This window comes from Uranotaenia lowii, chromosome 2 (genome assembly GCF_029784155.1).
Source record: "Uranotaenia lowii strain MFRU-FL chromosome 2, ASM2978415v1, whole genome shotgun sequence".
Taxonomy (NCBI): Eukaryota; Metazoa; Arthropoda; class Insecta; order Diptera; family Culicidae; genus Uranotaenia; species Uranotaenia lowii.
In genome coordinates, this window is record NC_073692.1 from 130991151 (window position 1) to 131016632 (window position 25482).

Genomic DNA, 25482 nt, shown 5'->3' on the forward strand with positions numbered 1-25482 from the left:
TAAATCATCATTATCATTTTCATTTGAGCATTAAATTCCAAAATTAATGTCTTCAAAATCCAGGGTAATATTGATCACTTTTTCCAATATTTCCGATTATTTTTCCTACTAAGGGGATTGTGGCATGTTTCATATTTTTAAAACCAGTACTGGACTCCTATGAACGTAAAACATAGTTGCAGAAATTTATTGGACTACTTTAAATTTGATTTAAAAATAGATTTCTTCGCTGTTCAGGAATTGATGCTTTGAGGTTATATTGCTCAGTCTCCATTTTTACGGTTTTTACGAGTTTTCTTGATCGTAAAGGATACAAAACACCTTCATAATTGTTTACAAATTCTAATTAATCAGTTTTACCTTGCTTTTTAACGTTTTCTTTTAAAAACATTTATAATCGAAAAAACAATGATGCTGCATACATCTAGGGGCAAAAATCATAATAATTGATAAATAGTTTTAGCTTCAAAGTACAAATGAAATTTTAACACACATTCCCCTAGGCCCTCCCGCTATTTCCATGTTCATTTTTTCTTCAAACTAAGTCATTTGATAGGATTCCTTTCCATTTGTCTAATAAGGGCTTACTCTTGGAAAATGTCCTTACTTTTTAAATATCAAAAATTTATTATTAAATGACTATAAAAATAGCACTATAACTATTCATATACAAAGAATAGAAGTTGTTCTTTCACATTCAACCACCCATTTGCCTCTAAATACTTTTTGGTATCATCAGGAGAGCTGTTTTTTGGCGAGCCTCGGAAAGAATAGATTTTTTAAGATTTTGAAATTACACTTTTAATAACAGAAAACATTTTCGAATACAATCACTTCCATCTGTACCGTTGAGCCGTCAACACGTACGCCGGAGCATCATATCGTTGCTGTGTACCTGCAGGAACATTTTTACATTATTTATTTTTTGCTTACCTGTTTTTCAATCAGCACTTTTCAGTGCTAAAATTATTTTCATTTTCTTTTATTCATATTTTCTCTTTTCTTTCCAGCATGGGGAAGTCATCGGCCGGCTCAAGGGCCGGTAGAAAACGGATTGCCGAACCTAATTCAGGTCCATCGCCCAAAAAAGTTGAAATTTCCAATTCATTCGATGTCCTTCATAACATCGGTGATGAGGAAATATTCATATTTAATTCTGATAAGAGTACTAAGAAACCTTCTTCTTCTTATACTCTTAAAAACGAAAAGATTCCACCAATAACGGTCACGATTCCTGACTTCAATGCCTTTCGAAAAGAAATCGTCACTTCCGTCAAGGATGTGAAGATTTCTTTTCAGATCGGTCGAAGGGGAACTGCTCGTATGTTGGCGGAATCTTTTAATGATTTTCAAAAGGTTTTAAATTATTTGAATAATAAAAAACACCAATTTTTTACGTACGACACTAGAAGTGATCGTCCATTTAAAGTTGTACTTCGTGGTCTCACTGGCGATCAGACACCGGATGAGATCACAGCTGAATTAAATTCTTTGTTAGGTTTTTCTCCAATTCAAGTAATTCAAATGAGGAAAAGAACCAACACGAATAATACCAGTAGTGTTGGTTTTGCTCCTGAACTTTATTTGATCCATTTTAAAAAGGATCAGGTTAATAATTTGCAAATTCTTGAAAAGGCTCGTCTTTTGTTTCATTGTCGAGTCAAATTCGAACCTTTTCGTAAATCTTCTACCAATTTTCTTCAAAATATTACGCAATGTCGTCGTTGTCAAGCTTTTTGTCATGGCACTAAAAATTGCAGAATGAATGCCAGATGCATGTTTTGCGGCTCATTCGATCATGAAAAATCTAAATGCCTTTTTGGTGGTGATAAGCCAAAAACAGAATTTTTTAAGTGTGCAAATTGCGCAGGTAATCATTCCTCGAATTCGCTAGACTGTCCCATCAGGGCAAAAATTATTGCTTCTAGGAAAAATCCCAAAGTTTCCAGAAAAGTTTCTTCTCCTCCTTCCTCTTTTTCGTCTTCACACGTCGGGCCGGCAAACAACCTGCCTGTTCGCAGTCAGCCTCGGCCTACATTGGAATCACGGCTGGGTAATACCCGAAGTGATTTTAATGTTACCTGGGCTAATTCTGCGCCACAGACTCGTTGTTTATCGTTCTCAGAGGTGGTTGAAAATGGGTTGCCTTCTTCAGGTTTAACTAATAAAAATGGGAAAAAACCAAGTCTCAACGTTCATGCGAAGGCTTGGGAAAATCCCCGAAATTCAAATACTTTTTCTTCTCCTTCCTTTTCTGATCCTAACAATTTTGTTGATTTGGGTGAGATTACTGAGGAAAAATTAAAATTTTTGCATCAAAATTTAATGGAAATGATGCAACTTATGTTGAAAGCAAATTCAATGTTTGAAGCTTTCCAAACTTCTTTTAATTATGCTAACAAAATTATTATGACTTTGCGATTCCCTCATGGATCCAAATAGATGTTTAAATATTATGAATTGGAACGCTAGATCTTTGCTGGCTAACCAAGATGAATTCTTTTTATTTTTGAAAACTCAAAACATACATATTGCTGCCATCACTGAAACTTTTTTAAAGCCAGACAATAACTTGAAAAGCAATGCTTTCTTTAAAATTTTACGAAATGATCGACTTGATCGACAAGGTGGGGGTGTAGCTATTGTCATCAATAGTCGTCTCAAATTTAGACTTCTTCCTTCTTTCAATACAAAAGTCTTAGAAACAATTGGAATTGAATTAGAAACTTCTATGGGGAAAATTATAATTGTTGCCGCATATTTGCCTTTCCAATGCAGCGGTGAACAGAAAAATTTTTTGAAGGGAGATTTACAAAAACTCACCAGAAATAAATCTAAATTTTTTATTATTGGTGACTTTAATGCAAAACACCGATCTTGGAATAATATTTCATCAAATTCAAATGGGAATATTTTATTTAACGACTGCTCTGCAGGTTATTATACTGTTGAATATCCTAATGGGCATACTTGTTTTTCTTCAATTAGAAATCCCTCCACAATTGATTTGGTTTTAACGGATTTAGGCGAGCATTGTAGTCAATTAGTTACTCATGCGGACCTCGATTCAGACCACCTTCCAGTAACATTTTCTTTATCCCAAAGTCCCATTGAAAACCCTTTAAAATCAACTTTTAATTTTCAAAAGGCTAACTGGGAGCGATATATGAATTTTATTGAACGTAATTTGAATGTAAACGTTCCACTTAATTCAATAGAAGATATTGATTTGGCTGTAGAAAATTTGACAACTTCAATAGTCAATGCTAAAGCCGCTTCAATACCTAAAGTTAAACATAAATTTAATCAACCTTTAATTGATGATGATCTTCAGTTTTTGATACGACTGAAAAACATTCGTCGACGCCAATATCAACGTACTAGGGATCCTTATTTGAAATTAATTTATTGCGACCTTCAAAAAGAGATCAAACGTCGTTTAAATTTCATTCGTAATGAAAACTTTGCCAAAGCAGTAGAGGACATAAAACCCTACTCAAAGCCTTTTTGGAAATTAACTAAAATTCTGAAAAAGCCCCAGAAGCCAATTCCTACTTTGAAAGACGGGGATAAACTTCTTTTAACGAATGCAGAAAAAGCTCAAAAATTAGCCCAACAATTTGAGTCTGCTCATGATTTTAATTTAAACGTTGTAAGTCCAATTGATGCTCAAATTTCCCTTGAATTTGACGATATTCTTTCTAAACAAAATGTATTTGAAAGTTCTTGTGAGACAAATATTGATGAACTTAAATTGATTTGCAAAAAATTTAAAAATATGAAAGCCCCAGGGGAAGATGGGATTTTCTATATTCTTATTAAAAAGTTGCCTGAAAGCACTCTAAATTTTTTAGTTAAAATCTTCAATAAATGTTTTCACTTGGCTTATTTTCCCAATAAATGGAAAAATGCCAAAGTAACTCCAATTTTAAAACCTGGAAAAAATGCTTCAGAGCCTTCGAGTTATCGACCAATTAGTTTGCTCCCTTCTTTAAGTAAACTATTTGAGAGAGTTATTTTGAATAGAATGATGATTCACATTAATCAGAAATCTATTTTCCCTGATGAACAATTTGGTTTTCGTCATGGACATTCTACTACACATCAACTTTTGAGTGTAACTAATATGATTAACGCTAGCAAATCTGAAGGTTATTCAACTGGTGTTGCTCTTCTTGATATTGAAAAAGCTTTTGACAGTGTTTGGCACAAAGGTTTAGTAGCTAAATTAGCTCGATTTGATTTTCCTGTATATCTCACCAAAATTATTCAAAGTTATTTGACTAGCCGAACCTTACAAGTAAGCTATCAAAATTCATGCTCTGAAAGGACACCCATTAGAGCTGGTGTCCCTCAGGGTAGTATACTTGGGCCAATCTTATACAATATTTTTACTTCTGATCTTCCTGATGTACCAGAAGGAAAAGGTAGAAGATTATTTGCTGATGATACTTTGCTTTCAGCCAAAGGTCGAAATTTACGGGTGGTACGCAGTAGATTGCAACAAAATTTAAATTCCTTTTTGAATTACTTGAAAATGTGGAAAATTTCTCCTAACGCTTCCAAAACTCAACTTATTTTATTTCCCCATAAGCCAAGAGCAAATTTTTTAAAACCTAATGAAAATCATTCCATAACTTTTAATGGGGTTTCTTTAGAATGGTCTGATCACGTGAAGTACCTGGGACTTACACTTGATCGGAATCTTACTTTTAAAAATCACATTGAAGATATTCAATCTAAGTGTAATAAATATACTAAATCTCTTTATTCTCTCATCAACAGGAAATCCAGGTTGTGTCTGCGAAATAAGATGTTAATCTACAAACAGGTATTCCGACCAGCGATAATGTATGCAGTTCCGATTTGGTCTAGCTGCTGCGCGACGAGGAAGAAGGCCATCCAGAGGATTCAGAACAAGGTTCTGAAAATGATTTTGCGGCTTCCACCTTGGCACAGCACCGAAGATCTTCATCGGATTGCGGGCATTGAATCGATCGAAGAGATGGCCAACAAAATCATCTCCAACTTCAGAGGCAAATCGATGCAGTCTTCCATCGCAGAGATTCGTTCTCTCTATAATTAGTTTTAATATAGCATAGTCTTAGTTTTTAGTAGTAGGTTTAAAATATTTTTTGACATTACAGGATGTTCTCCTACATAAAAATACTTGATTGCACTCAGCAAAATTAATGCAAATAAATAAATTATAGTGATTAATAAACTATAGGGCTCTGGACAGTTCATCATTGAACTGAACACCTAATTTAATGTAATAATGTAATATAAATGTAATGATGAATTGGTACAAATAAAGACATATTTAAAAAAAAAAAATTTTCGAATACAAACCAAATTTTGTCTGTTTGATACTCAATTAATGGGCTTTAAAACGTAGAAAACAGTTTTCAAAAATTCAAACTATAGACCAAGTTATTGATCATAATGTGGAAAAATTTATAAATAGTCAAAGTTACCCCGGTGATCAAAGTTACCCCGTTTTACGGTACCTAAATCCTAATTCAAATTAAACATTTTTATTTTAAGATTTTAATTTGAACTTCTTATAGAAATATTTTCATTTCTTATTTCTAAATTTCTATTCAAAATTCTTAAATCATGATTCTTGATTCTAAATACAGGAAGAATTTAGAATAGACAGCTTCGAATGAAGAACCTATAGTGGAGAAATAAGAACATAGAATAAAGAATTTTTAGTTTTAAATTTTGAATTTAGTATAAGGATTTAAGATTTAAGCTTTCAAAAATCAGAATTAAGAATTAAGCATCAAAAATTCAGAAATAAGAATTAAAAATCAAGAATTAAGAACTCAAAATTAAGAAATTCAGAATTAAGAATTTACAATATACAATTAAGAATTAAGAATTCAGGATTTAGAATTTAGAATGTAGAATTTTGAATTTTGAATTCAGAATTTAGAATTAAGAATTTAGAAATAAGATTTAAGAATTAAGAACTAAGAATTTATGATTCCGAAATTAGAATTTCGAATTTAGATTTAGAAATTTGAAATTAAAATTTAACAAAAAAATGTTCTAGTGGACATAGACCGAACCACTACGCTTCATGAACAAGAGTGGACATTTTCAAACCCCCCCTTTGTCCGTTTAGTTATTCCCGCAATGTCCAAAAGTCCACTTTTTCATTAACTATATGCTGAATGCATGGCTGTAGGAACGGGGGGGGTTTTGGGGGTTAAACCCCCCCCATGAGGGTCCAAAAAAGCAAAGCGAGGTATTCTACTCTAAACTCAAAATTTTAAATACATAATCAAATTATGATAATAGAGCAAAGATATTCAAGAGTAACAATCTAGACTAAAAACTAATGCCAAAATCTAAAAACCCATCCCAAGTTCAAAATTCTGCTACAGTTTTTCAAAATTTTTTCACTTGTTCATAGAATAAGGTTATCAATATTTTTCAGCCGGACAAATCCGAACTGTTTTATATAAAAACCTGGCAAAATCCGGGTATTTGATTTTAAAATGGTCGACCAAAATCCAGGCAATACCGGTCAGAACACAGTTTGTTTTTTAAAGGTTTGATTTAAAAATGAGAATGAGAACGAACCCGGCAAAATACGGGCTTCAATGAAATCCGGGCAAACGGGTCAGACCAGATTTTTACCAAATTTTATATGAAATATCCGGGAATATTTATATTATTTCCGGGCAATCTGGCAACCTCATCATAGATATTCAGGTCTGAATATTAAATTTTAAATGAAAACTATTTTATAGGTTCTGGCTCCAAATTCCCATTGCCAAAATTGTATTTCTACATATTGTCGTATCATGTTTAGGATTATTGACTTTCGGTTCGAAATGTCATAAGAAAGTAGGAATGAAAGGCTGCTTTGAAATCCTGGTTCAAAATTGGTTTTGCATTTCATATCAAATTTGAATCATGTTTTTTGAAAATCAATATTTCAATAAATTTGATATCGATAATTTCAATATTTTGATAATAGTTTTCCGCATATGACAAAATAAGAATTTTGTTTTAAATTCCAATTCGAAGTTCTCAAATTTTATTCTAACACAAAATTTAAATATTTAATATTTATAAGTGGCGATCTAAAATTAAATCAGATTCAGATTCATCATTTGAAATTATATTTCAATTCAGAATCACAATACAGATTAAAAACAAATAAATGAAAAAATAAATTGAGATTAATCCAGTGATACAGAATTTAAATAATTGATTCATGAATAATGGCTGTAAAACTTGACTCATAAAATTCTGATCTGGAATTAAGATTCGGAAATCATATTTTTTTTACATTTCTGAAATCATTTAGAAATTCGGAAACAGATTCATAGTTCAATTTTTGAATTCAGATTTAAAATTTAAGAAAATTTAAGTTTTTCAATCTACATAAAATTTTTGTGGAATTCAAGAGAACTTGAATTTTTTTTTGTTAATTTCCAAATTTAAACTTTTTTAATTAGTATTAGTTTTTACACACAACTCAGTGAAAAATCACACATATAAAGTAGAATTTGAGTAAATTTTCTATGTTTTGTTCAATGCTAAATATCTCATATTATATTCAAAAAAAATCATCCTCAGAATTTTCATTATGGAATTGATTCTTTATGAAAAATAATTTCTGTTAAAAAACGTGTAGTGGATCTTTACCTAAAAAATCTGCACAAAATTATATTTTGTTCTTCGATGTATTGTTTAACATTATTGATATTAATTTTTTTAGCTAAATTTTAATCTTAAATCATAAATTTAATTCAAGTTTGCATCAAGCTAATTTTATCCAAAAATGATTTACCCTTTACTGTTTCTTTTTGGAAAATTTTCTTTATTTTCTTCAAAGGTTAGAATCTTGGAATTTGCAAATGAGCTTGAAAGATTGAGCTCGTTTGATTTGAGCATAGAATAAGTTTATTTTAATAAATTGAAGGCAAGCCTAAAAAACTTGTTTCATGCTCAAATCAAATAACTTTGATCTACCAGACTCTTGAAAAAATTCAAAAAAATTAACCATCGATGAAAGCAAATTTCTTATCTTGTTTTTAAAAGTTTCATAAAAAAAAGCTCACCTTTTAGGCTATGGACCACTTTTCTTAAGTAACGATATAATACAAAAACTATTAATGAGAACTTAAAAATGAATAATCTTATAGTAACAAAAATAATTTGTTTTTTTATTCGTGCGTAGTTGAGCAAAACATCAAAGGTAAAAATCAGTCACCAAAACCCCCCCCATGAGTCGGTTCTTCCTACGGCCCTGGCTGAATGTTCTTAATCCAACATAAATTGAATTAACATCATGAGAAAACAAACCGTCAGCGAGCGCGGGGGCTTTAACACGCACAAAATTAGCCGAAAAACAAGCACCTGATGGCGCATCCATTTACCGGTTACAGAAACATTCGCGAATGCAATCATGCAATCGTTTGGCGATTGTGTTTCGACAATCATTTGCGAATCTATTCATCCAACGAACGTCGTGGTGAAAATAAAAATCGATCCAGTTAACTGTGGCGAATGTTTCGGCCATCGGTTCATTCACCCGAACCTATTAAAAGTTCATTCATTCGGCATTGCAATCGTTAGTGTTCATTCTGGTGTGTGAATTTTTTCCTTGGCAGTTCGTATCGAACAAATTCACCACGGATGGCCAATTGAACGTTCTTCGATGCGATTTTTTCCATGCTTGCACACACACACACATACTTTATGTTTCTGATGCTTTGTTTGGTGGATGATGCTTCTGGTAAATGAAAAAAATAACCTCGACCAGGAATCGAACTCGAGGCTTCTGATTACCCCTCCGACAACTAACCAATAGGCTAAATCGCCAGATGTAGACTAGTCAAGCTGTGGTTCTATAATTTAGTTGACTTCATCGAGTAGCATTCGCTACTAGATTCTATAGCAGATGCTCATCGTGCCCCGATCAATGGCGCTCTATACGCCCCGAGTCAACAAGTTAAAGTAAAAACGCGTTTTAAAATTGATTACAGTGAAAAATAAAAAATTTAATGATGGTTAAAATTGGGGACCAATGGGTACATCATAGATCAAGATGGTTTAACGGATCATAAGAGCTTATTTTCCGGTGCTCAAAAATTATAATATTTTTGTCACTTGAGAACCTAGTTGGATTTTTTTTTAATATTTCTGTAAAGATGATAAGGAGATATCTTTTTTGCTGAAAAATTAATACTATAGGTGCTACAAAACTGTGCCTCATAAAAATTTATTTAAGGATGAATCATCGAACAGGATGAAAATCCGAGAAAAAAAAAATAAAAATAAAAATTTATTCGAGAAAATTCGTACTTTCGTGGAAAAGAGAAGTGCTTACTATGCCCCGGGTGCTCGTAATGCCCTTATCTCCCCATTGTATTTTTTTACCAGCTCTGGTTTTCGAATTAACTTTTGGAAGTAGATAAAAAGTCATTTAAGACATTTATGCACTTTTTCGGCATAACTGTAGAATAAAACACGATTTTAAAAATAAAGTTTTTACGCAATAACCTACTTTCCCGAAGACCGCATGTAATGTTGACTTTGAAGTTATGACAAAAGATTATAAAACAAAGGTGCCCAAAAATGATAAATTGTTGATAGAAGATTTGAATCGGGAAGCTTTGAATTCAAGGTTGGAGTGAATACGAACAAGTACTGAATTTCTATTAAGTTTGAAGGGATCTGTACAAAGTTCTGCTTACTGAAACATTAAATTTGCTGTAAAAACCTAAAAATCTGGCAAAATCAGGCTTATTTTCAAAAATCTGGGAAAAAAAGAAGCTTATCAGGTTATCAAAATGGACATTCAAATATGAGGCACATCCTGAAAAATCAGACACATTGGCATCCCTGCTCGCAAACGAAAAAGATCACTGTCTCCTTTTGGTGCAGATGAGCAAAATGAAGGCTTCTGAAAATGCAGTTCGGCAGCCGAACACAAAATTATTCTTTCTGTTAGATTGTAGTTTTTTCGTGGAATTAAAGAATCATAAATTCCCGGAACCTAACGTTGTTGTTCAGGTAAACACTGCTCCATTCGAATTGCAAAGCGGTGAAAAAACTTGAAAATCCCGGTCAAAATTACAATGGAAATTGGCGGATGCTTCCCACAGGAAATTTTGGAAATAATACAAAAAATAAAAATCTAAACATGCTTCATAAGGGCTTGTGATTTAGCTCAGTTGGCAAGTCAGTTGCCTCCTGAGCCGATGTCTGCGAGCCCTAGAATTAACATCGAACACAGTTAAACCAGATAAGTTTTTCAACAACTGTCCGCCAACTGCAACGTTGATATCAAGTCAAACGACTATAATTTTAACAAAAAAACATGCTTTATTGGATAAAACAGCGTTTAAACGTGGAAACATGAAACAAACTTCTAATTTTCTGCACGGAAAATCGGGTATCAGAACACGGATAATCGAGTGATGGAAAATTAATTTCAATGATACTACTGAGCCCTTATTTTTACATTTTTAGGCTCTCAGCTGCGGTATTTGATAATTTTTTAAAACCAGTCTGAAGCATCTCCCTGTTTCAGTTCAATATATTCTAGTGTTTTCTAGATTATGTTATTCGGAGTGCATGATTCTCGTATCCAATTTTTCTCACTGCCACTATATACTGAATGCTAACGACTACCATCCTTGGAGTCCCACCCCTTGATGACTACCATCCTTGGCGTAATCACAGTGACCAAACACCACGTTAGCAACTAACTTCCAGCCCTCTTCACAGTTAAGTGCATAACTATAACGTCATTAGCATTCTGCCTTCATCGTTTCGGGCTTTTCTTCTGCCGCGCCAGGACCATCACAGTTGCTCTCACTTGAACGAACAACCAAGCGACGAAGAGCGTAGAATCCTTGAGAAAAAGTTATCCAAAAGTGCTTTCACGTTTTAATTTTCCTCGAAACGATGCCGATGAAAGACATTATCGAGTACCTAACTTCTCTACCGAGAGCGTTGATTGAATCTGATTATGCACACGTGCATCAATCCAGATGGGAAAAGTTGATCGAAGAATTTCCCAGTTTTCGAAAAGCTACCGAAAAACTTTTCTGTAATAATGCAGACAATTTTCGGAACCAGAATTGTTTAAACTTTTGATCTTTGTGTCCAGCACGAGTCGGAAAATTGTTTTACCATTGCCCGTCAGCTGCTCTCGAACTCTAGGAAAAAATACACACAGACTGAGCCGTCAACAAGGATAAACAATTTATCTAAACTGGTGTTTCTGATGGGAAAGCTAATGGTATCGCAATCTGAACGGACACGACAGGACCAGAAACGCCTCCTGTGCAGGGAATATGTCCATCGGGGGAATGAAATTTGTATCGACAGACTCCAGGAGGGCATATCCTTCGGCTGACATGTGTCCAGTGTGCGTGACTGGGCGAAAGATCACACACATAGTTAGCTTGGGCAGAATGTTCCTCATGCATTCGTGGTGTTGTCCATATGGCTCAGACTAATGACTTTACTAATTTTTGGTTTTCCTACCATAATATTTTTTTGTTTAGATTATAAGCGTTTAAACAGCCATTCACAACTTTTTAGCAACGATGCACTTGACGGACAGTTATTGAAAATCCTTTCCGGTAAAACTTTATTCTTGGGCTCGAAATCGTAGCTATTCGGTCAGGAGCCAAGTGTTCTACCAACTGAGCTATATCACAGGCTCAATTTGCTGTATTATGACAAACGATAACTAACTACATTATAAAAAAAAATGAAAATAGAGATAAGAGTTTCTAGACGCCTTTTTAGAGATTCCCTTGGTTCTCAAATTTCATTCATTGCCCACTCTTCTTTTACGTGACATTTATTTACATCACGTGAATATGAATGGTATTTACATTCACATTATTGAAATATTTCTGTCATGGCATGATCCATGACTGATCTTATTTTCTTGGGTATAGTGATGGAAAATAAATTTCGCCGTCCATATGAATGGATGATAATTTTCAAGCCTGGGTTCAATTCATTTGAAACTGTGATTATTCCTTTCCGTGGTGGAGGCACAGGTGTAAACGGAAGAACAGTCAGGTCCTTGAATCTGCCGATAACTTTTAAAGAATCCAATGATCGTTTCAGCCAGTTGAGACTCTCCGCATCGGCAGCGTAGAACCAGGCAATTCCTGACAGGAAACCACAGCCATAAAAAACGTGCAGGGCCGTAGGAAGAACCGGCTCATGGGGGGGGTTTTGGTGACTGATTTTTACCAATGATTTTTTGCCCAACAACGTACGGTTAAAAAAAACAATTTTTTTGATTAAAACAAAATTTTTGTATAAAATCATTACTTTAGAAAAGTGATCCTTAGCTTAATAAGTGAGCTTGATTTTTTTTATTAAACCTTTAGAAACAAAATATGGAATTGCTTTCATTGATGGTAAAATTTTTTGAATTAGTTTAAGAATGAGGTAGATCAAAGTTATTTGATTTGAGCTTCAATTTCTTTAAAAAAAAACTAAGTCTATGCTCAAATCAAACACACTTTCAAACTCTTTTGAAAATTCCAAGATTCTCACCTTTGAAGAAAATAAATATAAATTTCCAAACAAACAGTAAGAGATAAAAAAAAATATTCGGATCAAATTTTGTTGATGCAAACTTGAACTAAATTTATGATTTTAGTTTGAAATTTAGCTTAAAAAACAGCAATATCAATAATGTTAAACAATACACCGAGAAAACATAGAATTTTTTGCAGATTTTTTAGGTGAAGATCAGGTACATGTTTTTTAACAGGAATTGTTTTTCATAAAGAATTAATCCATAATGAAAATCATGTGGATGATTTTTTTAAACTGACAAACAAATTTTTAAGTTCATGTTCTCTTGAATTCCTCTACAATTTTATGTTAATTGGAAAACACATTCACAAGTTGAATCCTTTCCTGAACTTTCAATCTGAATTGTGAACCGGAATTCAAACTTTGGACTTTAAATCAATCTGTTTCCAAATTTCTATACGATTTCTGAAATGTTCAAATAGTTCGATTTCCGAATCTTGTTTGCAGATCACAATTTTATGAGCCAAGTTTAAGAGCCATCATTCATGAATCTTTTATTGAAATTCTTTGTCGCTAGTTAAATCTTAATTCATTATTAATTTTTTAACTGTATTGTGAATCTTAATTGAAATGTGAATTCCAAATGATGAATCTGCATCTGAGTTTTAAATTTTTGATCGCCACTTAGAAGCATGTTTGTGTTAGAATGAAGTTTGAGAACTTCAAATTTGAATATAAAACTTTTTCTTTTTCTTTTTTTCCCATATTCGGAAAACTGTTATCAAAATATTGAAAGTGCAAATAGTTTTCGAAAAACATTATTCAAATTTGATATGAAATGTAAAACCAAATTTGTACCAGGATTTAAAACAGCATTCCTTTCCTTTTTTCTTATGATTATTCTGACTGAAAATCAAGAATCCTAAACTTTATACAGAATCAGAAATACGAAAATATGTAGAACTACAACTTTGGTTATGATAATATGAAACAAGAACCTCCAAAATGGGTTTAATTATAAATTCAATATTCAGACCTGAATTTCTATGATAAGGTTGCCAGATTGCCCGATAAATAATATAAATATGCCAAGATATTCAATATAAAATTTGGAAAACATCCGGTCTTACCCAGTTGCCCTATTTTTATTGGAAATGCCCGAATTTTTCTGGATTTGTTCTTATTCTCATTTTAAAATCAAATTTTAAAAACAAATTGTGTTGTAAATTATTTTTTATTTTTTCGTCCAAAATGTTTGAAGCAAATTAAAAAAAAATCATGAAAGGTTTTATCAAGTTTTTTTATACCTTGATATTTGAAGCGCAATTCCAGCCTAGTATTGCTTGGCTTTTGGTCGACAATTTTGAAATCAAACACCCGAATTTTGGAAGGTTTTTATTATAAAACAGCCCGGATTTTTCCGGCTCGGATACGTGCTAAAAAAAATTGACAACCTTATTCTATGAACAATTGAGAAAATTTTGAAATACTGTCGACAAAATTTTGAACTTGGGATGAGTTTTTGAGGTTTTGGTATAAGTTTTTAGTCTAGATTGTTACTCTTGAATAACTTTGCTCTATTATCATGATTTGATTATGGATTTGAAAATTTAAGTGTAGAGTAGAAAACCTCACTTGCTTTTTTGGACCCTCATGGGGGGGGTTTAACCCCCAAAACCCCCCCCGTTCCTACGGCCATGAAAACGTGGATGAGGGCTTAAATCAGAAACCTCTTGTTGAAGATTAATAAATACATATGTATTTGAAACCATCGAAGAAAGCTTGGTCAATGTCACCGTCCTTTCTTTTCAACGTGACTTTGAGATCAGCGGAGAGGGCCATCCGTTGCCTCTTATCCAGATTATCAGCCGGGAATACGGAAGATCGTTTTTTTGACGATGACGAACTCGCCGACTGTCCTCCAAATCGGAATCTGCAAAAGACAAAAGATATTTTTCAGTAATATGATTTTTAATTAACAATAAATGAAAACTGATCGAAAGAACGCAATACGTCAAACTGGAGAACGTGAGATTTAGTACTTTCTCGGTCAACAGTGGTGTTCCACAAGGGAGTCACTTGCGACCCCTTCTTTTCATCGCTGTTATGAACGAATTTCCTGAAGTGCTGATTGATGTGTTCGCGCTGGCTTATGCCGATGATTTCAAAATGTTTTTGCCTATTCGTCACCCGAAGAAATGCGTGACTCTGCAAAACGCGTTGCACAGGTTCACAGAGTGTTGCAGTAGATTCGGCCTAAATATCAATTCCTCGAAATGCAACGTGATAACATTTTCTCGGAAAATAAGCAATATCACTTATGAATACCGCTCGATTTCATCATTGCCCGGCAGAGCTCAGTGAAAGACTTAGGAGTGGAGTTGGACGCAGAGTTAACTTTTTCAAAACACATCGAAAAAGTTGTAGCAAAGGCAAGTTCTATGTTCGGAATGGTTAGTAGAATCTGTCACGAGCTGAATAATCCCTACACGATTGTCTCTATCTACACTGGATTAGTTAGGACCGTCATTGAATATGCCGGCATTGTGTGGCGACTGTACTACAACATACACAACAACAGACTAGAAAGAATTCAGAAAAAGTTCTTTGAGAAACCTTCGGTGGCAAGCAGAAAGGCCGGAGTATCGAGTCTTGTACATGCTGATAGGTTTGGACACGCTGGAAACTCGAAGAAAATCGATCGACGCACTGTTTGTAAAGGATTTAATCTGTGGAAGATATTATCCGCCTTATTTATTATCTTGTATGTCTCCGTTCGAAGGCCGCAGCAGTTTACGAAGCGTTGATATTATTCAACTAAGCATGACCAGAGAACAAATCAAAAGTAGAATTCTGCAGTGCTCTTTTACAAATTAACAATTACTGTAGTTATTAATTGTCATTTATATTATAGAATAAGATAAAAAAGGGCTGAAGCCTATGATCTAATCAATAAACTATTGGCAATAAAATATCAGTTTTCAAACTTACCATTTTAGATGTTCATTTAACTATTAAACCTATAACGATAAGTTTTAATGACCGATAAATTTATCATAGCTATGTAAATATTTGTAGAGTAAATCAAATAGACACTCAATTGATAAAGAATCACTCTTGGTCACTAGACTGAGTCGATTTGGGGTCATTTTGGTTCAAACCTCATCCACAATAAATTCAATAGACATCACTGCTGGGTGCCTAGCGAGGTATTGCATGACTACTTTTCATGCAATACTTCGCAAGGCCCCAGCAGTGATGTCAATTGAATTTATTGTTAATAAATGCTTAAAGACATAACCCTGTTAAACAGCCAATAACTTTTTTGCCTAATAAGATATGAAGTTACGGTCTTCGACAAAGATGTTCAGCGGAAAATTTCCTTCAGAGAATTTATAAAATTGACACAAAAACCATAAACAGGCTCGGTTACACAGAAGAAACAAAAATGATTTTTATTTTTCAGTACAAAGTTTCGATTTTCCCATACAAACCTAAAAGCTCAAATTTACTCATGTAAACGCTTCTTAAAAATTCTGCAAAAACTGCAGAGTTTTGAACTAAAATTAAGCTTTTAAGACCCCAGCGTTTGAGAAATTAAAAAATAACCCCTAACCGACATATTGGTCACACTTATACTAGTTTGCGTCAACCATGTTGTCGAAAATCTTGGAGCTTGAGGGATATCATGAGATAGATATTTACGTAAGTGTTAGATCTCAATAATATATGAAGGACCACATTTGGATGCATCAACACATTTGTTTTGAGTGTATCGATATTACGCGACTTATAAATAAGACATTCAATTTGCACTACTTGGGTATTCAATAAACACATGTAATTATAAATGCGATTGCTTCGGGTTACTCATTCCGATGAACATTTGTGTCAATACACTAAGAAAAATACGCTAAACATACTTAATGAGGCTCGTGACAGATATCTAGTTTAAAGAATAATAACGGCATGTAAAATATTTATGGAATTTTGAAAAGTTCGAATATATTCCCAAGCAGGCCCGTGCGAAGGACTCGTCCTCTTTGAAATTTAAAATTTAGCCAAAAATAATAGCAATTGTGGAATTTCTAGCACCGTTTTTCACTCATGATTACCACACTAACTAAAAATTGATTGGACTGATAAAAAAACAAAATTTTTAAATCATATCGCAATGAAAGTTTAAATTTTCGGTAAGTCATTAATATTGTTTTTTTGAAATGATGTTCTTCATTCTCAACTAGAAATTTGTTTCAAAAGAATTACTTAGCTTATCTATATATATAAAAATGAATGTTTGTCTGTCTGTCTGTTCCCTATAGACTCGGAAACTACTGAACCGATCATCGTGAAACTTGGCATCTGAGAGTTTTTGGGGCCGGAGATGGTTTCTATAATAGTTACAAACCGCTCCGACTTAAGTTAGAGGGGGCTCCCATACAAAATTTGTAGTTTTTCGAAACAAACTAAAGTCATGAAATCCATTTTCTCGAGATTTTTTTTTCCTTTGGGCGGTTTGTTTTTCGTCTCCATGGTCGAAGCGTCGCGTGCCCCCGTCGTGAGAGGATAGTAGCCATGACATAGCATACTGATCAGTGGGATGGGAATATTTTGGCGCGTATTTCTCAACCAAGCATATGTTCAATGCAAGGGATGGCGATATGAAGCCGTGATGAAATTTTTTCTACTTGATTCCTAGCTCATTTGTACAGCACATGGTTATGAATTACTCCTAGATGTGACCCAGATTGACATTTTGCCGATCGAACAAAACATATACGTTTTTTTTGGCAAAATCTGAAATTGAAAAGACATGGCATTACTTTTTAGAGATTTTCTCTTCTTTGAGGCACATGAAAAAAAATGATGTGACACGAATTTGTATTTAATCAATCGAATAAAAACCAATTGAAAGATTTGCAAAAATAGTTCGTGTTAATATAGGTAGCATTTGTTGTCTAAAAAATATAAATTTAGTTCTGATGCTAATGACATAATGGTATGACACTTTGCGGACAATTGAAAAAAAAAATACAGAAAGTAAAGAATTTACACACATTTTTTTTTAACGCATTTAGCCTACAAGGTTATTTTTGAATCATATTGATAACAGAAATATGAAAAATGAAATATTTTCTACAGTGATAGTTCGGAAACATTTTGTTGGACATGAACAAGTGTTATCAAGCGCCATTTAAATTTAAAGAAGATAAAAAAATCCGATCCGACACATGAACTGATCAAGATCCTTTTCTTTAAATTGGATAAGATATTACTGACGTGTGCATAAGTGAAAGGTATTAGTGAAATAAACTGATTTTTATTGACCAAACGTGAAGGAATTCATTTTACCAAAGAATGTTGATTCAAGGAACACTAGGGCATGTTCGAACGTTCAACTTTTCTCTGTTACAAAAAATAAAAAAAAATGTTTTCTTCTAAAAATTGTTACATTGGCCCAAATACACAACTGAAACGAATTTAGAAATGGAAATGGATACTTTTAATTTTAAAAAAATCTGAAAAAACATCGTACTTTATGCTTACATACCAATTCAAGTACGTACTTGACATGAAAAAGGTTTTTGTGTTACAAGGCTGCATAAAAGAGACTTTTGATCCGCTTCTTTTTTGAAAAGTGAGACTTTAGAAATGATATTCAACTGGAAGCAAAATTTTTATGAGAATTTTTTAGTTTATTAGAAGTGTTGAAAAATATTCCCTCCTGTCAACTTACACGGTGGGGAAAGGGCAAACGTCGAACTTTTAAGAAATTCATCTTCAAAATTATTCAATATTTTGCCCCAATATACGGGACAAATGTTAACTTAGAAATTGATTTTGCCAACATTTTTTAATATTTGACTTTCAAAGAGAAAATAAAAAAAAACGCTGAGAATTTATTCAGTGATGCAACTGATATTTTTTTTCATATTTATATTTTTGGCTTTAATAAATTTATCAGAAAAAAAAGATATATGCACTTTTTAAAATCGATAATTTTGATACCATGACAAGTGCTGTTTGGGAAAACTTCAAGATGAAATGTCTCATGTCCACGAGTTTGGCATATGGCGAAACATTTTTTGAACATAATTTTGGCGTAAAAAGGATAGATATTCAAACTGCTTCGAAGGCCGAGGATGGTGAAAAAAATCTGTTTGAAAATGATTATTAAAAATCCTTTTCATCGTTTTTTTTTTCAAATTTCTATAGCTTATTTTGTCAACTCCAAAATATACACCATCTAAAGCTTATCAGGAGCTGGAAGTCCTCGTAATACAGAATATTAGGTATATACTCAAAAAATTGTCCCGATTCATAAAGTACAATGCGAATCTTTTTTCTTCCAATTAGAAATGTATGTAAACTCGAGCCAGGTAAATCAGCCTACCTTCTTCAAGCAGTGGGGGACAAAATTCGAAAAGATTGGGGAGCTCTCATCTAAGTTTAAGATAAAGAGCTTTTCAAAGAAGGGACCATATTTTATAAGAGAGTTTTTTTTGTGTACGGGTATTTGGCATAACTCAAATAATGATGTGACAAATGTTTTTATGGAAGTTCGTAACTTTCCACTTTGGGAAAAAAAGGTGGAAAATCCATACATTTAGACATTATTTAAGTCATTATGAAGCTTTTAAAACAGAGTGCAAATTTCAGATCTTGAAAAACAAATTTAAAGATCAAGTATCAGTAAATAATATATAACATATTGAATTGCAATTCGGAACTTCAGCTGCAGCTCTCATTTCAAAGTTGTTGGATCTGAACTATGATGGTTTGACTTAAAAAAATGCTTACAAAAATGTAAATTTGAATGAATTTTTACAAATTACATTTATTTTTGAATGTGTAGCAAAGCACACCGGGTCAGCTAGTTTAAAATAAACGTTTCCATAACACAGAGCTTAAAAGAAATCTCGATTCTAAAATAAATGTCCAATCAGGTAAAAAATTAACCAGGATTACTTTTTAGTAAAATGATAACAATTGTTAATTTTTATTCATCTTAATTAAAACTCTTTTCTTCATTTTCAACTGAAAGGTGATTGAAAAATTCCGCTGTTGTATTTTAAATTTGAACAAAAATATTCAATCGCGATTAGAAATGTGATTTTTCGATAATAGAACAACCCAATTTGAACTTTGGAGAATTTATTCAATGATTGAAGTTTTAATTGAATTTCATAAAAAGAAGAATGGATATATTTATTATTATTTGAAACGTGGCAGTGAAAGAAGTCAGAGAAAAAAAATCTATTTATAGAAAAATAAATGGCATGAATAGTTAATTTTTGAAGTTAAAAAAAGTAACTTCATGTCAAATTATACTTACAAAGAAATGTTAAGAAATGGGTAAATTCGTGAATGATCAATGAAAACTGATAAAAATTGAAAGATTAGGAGTTCCAAGTTACAACACATATTGAAAGAATAAAGCAAATACAAAGTTAGTTAACATTTGGCATAGAAATTAAGTTTAAAGTTGCTACCTACTTCAAATCATGTTTCAAACTTTAAAGATTAATTTAAAAACCACGATCGATCCATAAAAGACGATTTTATCAAATAAAAATTAATGAAAAGTTTCTAAATTTTCAATCACATGTTTTAAAGTTTAAAATTACAAGCTCTAAGTATTTTGCCTCTTTCGATTGAAATATTGGGTCCTAAAAACAACAGAAGGTTGAAACTTTGTTTTTCTTATTAAAAATTAAGATTTAAGGACTTATGTGTCAAGTACACAAAAATTCAGAATTAAAAAAAAAGAATGTTAAAATTATTTCTAAAGTTCAAATATTTCGACTTTTCGGCATGTTAATGAATGAATTGGAAAAAAAACTGTACTTTATTTGGTAAATTTATTTAAAAACTTGAACAAAATATGAAAATGAAAAAGATAAGTTTTATAAAACATTTCAGGAGGAATTCACATAATTTAATTTATGACTCAACGCAATTTGGTGCTTATTTTTTTTATAATTGATTTGGTAGATTTTAGCGTTCTGAACTCGAATTTTATATCAAATTTGGTCAAACACTTTGAGTTTTAGTGATAAGGGGTTTTAAAATGTATCAGTTTTAAGTAAAATCAAACATTTATAACTGATTAACTAACAAACCTACATATACGAAAAAATCTGATTCTGATTCTGTTTGTCATACTTCATCCAATTAAGGGATATTATTATGATAAAAATGATACATGATCTATAACATGTAAAATTCAACAATTAAAAAATGGAAAGTAATCATTACAAGTACTTTTGAAACTGTAGAAAGTGTAAAAAAACTTATTTTCAATTTGATTGTTGAAACCTGCATAAAGATTACATGTTTGCTAAAAAAATCTAAAATTCAGTTTAGTTTAAAACTTCTTAAAAATTTGAAAAATGAAAAAAGAAAAAAAACATAACACGTATATATATTTTTTCTCAGAACTTAAAATTACTTGAATTCTGGAGGAAAGTTGATAATTCATTTAATACTTTTATTTTTGACTGATAAGTTTTTGATTTGAGTGTTTGTATAAAATATGTAGCAATTTCTCAAATACTTTTAACTTATTTCAAAAAGTAATTTTAATAATAACAAAAGCTGATAGAAATATTGCATATTCAGATTCAGGGTACCCAAATTAGTCGAAATTACCTTTTTAATTCATTGCACCTCAGAAAAATGTAAGTTTTGTCTTTGTGTAAATTTTCATTTACGAAACATAACACACGTAATAAAATTAAATCGAAATAGATTTCTTGAAGAATATTTCATATCAGCATAACATTTGTAATGCTGTAAACGATTTTTTAAATAAAAAAAAAAGGTTTGTTTCAAACTCTGTTCTTATTTAGTTACACTTCTTAATAAAAACCAATTCTGGAGGTAGGGTTTTTGTATGTCAAATTTTTGAATTCCTATACAAGAAGTTTCAATTCGTAAACGTCGAATAGTATCGAAGATCGAAATGTCTCAAGCTAAAGGTGATTGAAGATAAAATTCTGCCGGAGGCGAGAAAAATTTCTGACTTGCTTGCTAACACTTATTTTCAAATACATTTTAAGATCAAGTAATTTTCCGTTACTTCGGTGAAACTTTTATTTGGAAAAAATCTTAATGGGGGGGGGGGGGGGGGGGGGTAAACCCCTAATCCAATTTATAGCTGTTTGAATTTGGTGGGCTGACCTTTTTTCGACCTTTGACCATTAAGTGTTAATAAACCCAGTGCGAATTCTCGTCATATAAAAGTTTTTCTTATAGTTTTTTATAGAGATTTCAGAGATTTTCGTACGAGGAAGCCCTTACAGGGTTCGGCAATTAAAGTGCTACATTGAAATAAACATATAAATTGAACAAAATAACAACTTTTTATTTCAAATCCATTCAATTTCTCTTGAAAACAAATTACTTTTTCAAAATTCACTGGTAAAGTTCGACTTGTTCGCCCTTGAGTTTAACCACTCGCCGCAGACGGTCGAGGAACGCATCGTATGAGGCCCGCAGGTGTTATTGTGGTATTTTATCCCAGGCTGCCACGAGATGTCGCTTCAGGACCTCCACATCTTCATGTTTTTTTAGAGCAAACTTCGGCCTCCAACATACTCCAAACAGCAAAGTCCATAGGGTTCAGGTCTGGCGAACTCGCCGGCTTCTCGGAGCTCGAAATGAACCCTGGAAAATGTTGCGCAATCCAAAGTTGGGTTTTCTTAGTTTTTAAGCCGGTGCCGAGTCCTGTTGGAAAACCCAATTCCTGGACGTGTCCAAAATGTCGACGTGCCCACGGTTCGACGATATTCTGTAGAACTAGTTCCCGATATGTATTTTGGTTGATCTTCATTTCTAGAGGGACAAAAACTAGCGGAGTCCGGCCATCACGGGTGATTCCGGCCCAAACCATCACCGATGCTGGTTTCTGTCGCCGGGTGGCCGTCAGCAAGTCGGGGCATGGCTTCGTGATCTTTCTGGCAACCAAACTCTGTCGTTCTGCTTATTAACGAACTGCTGTACAGTGAAGAGTTTCTCGTCGGTTAACACGATATTCTTCAACCTTCCTTCCGCTTCACCGTAAGGTCTTGAACCTTTTAGATCATGCTTTAGATCAGGGCTTGGTCTGAAGTTTATCTTTCAGGATCCTACGGAGACTTCGATCCGATATGTTGAGATCCTCTGCCAATTTAGTGGCACTACGACGAGGATTTCTCTTAAGGCGCTTCTTGACGATCTTCGCCATGGCAGGTGTCACCACAGTAGGTCGGCGTCCCCCACCATACCGTTTTTTGGCACTTCCGGTCCCCAGATATCTTTTAACTGTACGGTATACAAAACTTCTGCACACACTTATATCGGACAGCTCACGAACTATGTCCTTCTGCCGTTTGCCAGCTAGGAACAAGGCAACCGCAGCGCTACACCTGATTACAAAAGTAACAGTTACATCCCCCTACCCCCAGACTTAATGTAAACAAAGCGACGAGGGGTCGTTCAATACTGTTTCGTGTGCAACGAAATAATTACTGTTGAAGTAATGTAGAAGTTCAATTGCCGGACCCTGTACAGTTGTTTGAGTTTGAGCTTTTTTCGGGAACCTTTTCGGTTTATATTGTCAATATAGTAGAAAATGTCTGAATTCGTGTTCTATCAATTAAAATCAATTCATTTTGATGTTACGAAAGCTGAAACTGGAGAAGCGAAATTCGCTTCATAGATATACTTTCTCCTGTTAAGTGCTAATAATCGAGGTGATGATAAGTCAACGTGAGCCGCGGAAGACTATGAAATTAAAGATAACCCAACGTGAGCTTTTACTTTCCCAATCTCCAACATCTAGGTGGCAACCTTTGTGAATTAAATTATTAGCTCTTCCACTAAATCAACAGTGGGTTTTGTTTTTTTTGCTCCTTTGTCATAATATCGAGTTCGCGTGTCCAATTTTAGATTAAATTTCTTCAAAACATGTTATTAGAGATGGCTATCTTTTTTCTCCATGTAACTTTCACTGTTTCAAAATAAGTATTATAAGTGGGTTGGAGAATGAGTTTGTAGTATGAGAGAAGTTAACATATGTTTCAAAATAAAATCTTCCAGATGCTTCTATTTGCAAATCTTTCTTTGCATAAAAAACTTCCTTCAAAAGAGCACTTTAATTGTTTGTTTTGTCCTGGTCTACGGGGTTTTTTTTTCAGATGATAGTCCATTACATTGAGGTAAAGTTTCATGAATGGGTAAGAAGCCGTGAAAAGCAATTACCGAGAGTAGTAGGTAACATCAGCAGAAAGTAAGCGAGCAAGCCATCCAACCGAGCATCGAGCTAGCAGAGGCAGTAAAAATGTTTTGGATGGGAGCATAATAGCGATGTTGCACGACCGACATGTTGCGAAACTGAATTGAGGCTAAGAGTCCAAAACAACAATGACACTTTTTGCTATACTAACGTACCTACTAACCTATGCCTGGCGGGCTGAAATTGCATCACGTTTGATGGAAGGAAAGAAAGATGGCAAGAGAGTTTTTCGCAAGAGTGTTGCAAATGTTCAACCTTTTAAACTAGCTCTAAGTTATACTGTTAATATGTTAAAATGTGATACAGTAAATTCGAACAGAGTCAAAAAGTTAAAAACAAAACTTTGTTTCCATTTATTATTGATCAAAAAAATTCAAAACATCCTCCGAATGAAAAAAAAACCTCGAACCTTGCGAATTTCAAATGATTAGATACATCTAAAACAGTTAACCGGTCTTATGTCATTTTCGTCCATTTAAGTTTTCGGCGTTTTCTTTTTCGGTTGTCTTTACCGTGCAAAGCTCATGAACATCCAAATTATGTAGGATTACATAAAATTAATTAAATACCTTCGAGGGGTCGCAGGTTAAACGAAAGGAAGACAAAAAGTTTGTTTTAATTATCACATTCGCCATCACAAAAGTGGGCTGAACTGAGATGATGAACGCTTTTCAATGGTTGAGAAATTTGGCAAATGTGCCGTTTGATAATCCTTTCCCTTTTTATATGGTTTTTATAGGGCAATTCTTCTAATAAGTATACTTGATCTGAATTCTTAACCTGAATCTGAAATCATAAATCTGATTCTGAATTCTAAACCTTAAATCGCAATCTGAAATCTGAAACAAAAGGTGTTTTAGAAATCAATGAGCTCGATTTCATCCAGGCAAACGCAATGAGTTTTAATGAGTTGACGTCAACATACGGAGCCAGCTTGACTTCTCATTCCATTAGAACCAATCTGTGCAGCATCCACTGATCTGGCGTACATTTGGAATACTAATAAGCTGCTAGAGTAATGGGGCAATCCAGTTCTAGCGAAAAATTTCCCACAATCCCGATCAAATGAGGCGCAGAAACCTACATACATACATAGACGGATTTAACATGCCTTCTCTAACTTTCCCATTCGTTTTCTCCTTTCCATTCGCAGTTACATTCCGACGCGCCTCTGGGGCTTCAGCGGTCACATCCAGACCATTATCCACAGCATCGTGGGCCGGGTTAAATGTCCCTGGCCGCTGGGTGAACGAGTCTATCTGATCCTGGCAGACGGCTCGACGCTGACGTACGATTTGTATCAACCGTTGATTACTTCGGTCGAAGGTGAGTTTGTGTGCCCGGGTAATCGGATTTAAATGGCTGGCTACTGATTTCCAATGATTTTTCCTTTTTTTCCTCTTCTGCAGACGACATTACCGTAGCGATATGTCCCGGAATCGGAAATTCCTCCGAATCGGTCTACATTCGAACGTTCGTACATTACGCACAGTGCCACGGCTATCGGTGTGCGGTGCTCAACCACATCGGAGTTTTGGACAGCGTTCAGGTTACCTCTACTCGGATTTTCACATACGGTGAGTACCCTTATGTACCTAAGTAATAAGCTTTCAATTCATAGGAAAAACTTTGGCGGTTAATTAGAGATGATTAATCATTAA

At 33.6% G+C, this 25482-nt stretch overlaps 1 protein-coding gene across 2 annotated transcripts in view; it reads left to right on the forward strand.

Annotated features, from left to right (window-relative positions):
* The window catches only part of LOC129749648 (abhydrolase domain-containing protein 2-like), an 82270-nt gene that overhangs the window by 23821 nt on the left and 32967 nt on the right, over nt 1–25482 (forward strand). For both annotated transcript variants that reach the window (XM_055744680.1, XM_055744681.1), the window contains 2 exons: nt 24975–25147; nt 25231–25398. In XM_055744680.1, the coding sequence (XP_055600655.1) occupies nt 24975–25147; nt 25231–25398 (341 nt within the window). The remainder of the gene's footprint in view (nt 1–24974; nt 25148–25230; nt 25399–25482) is intronic.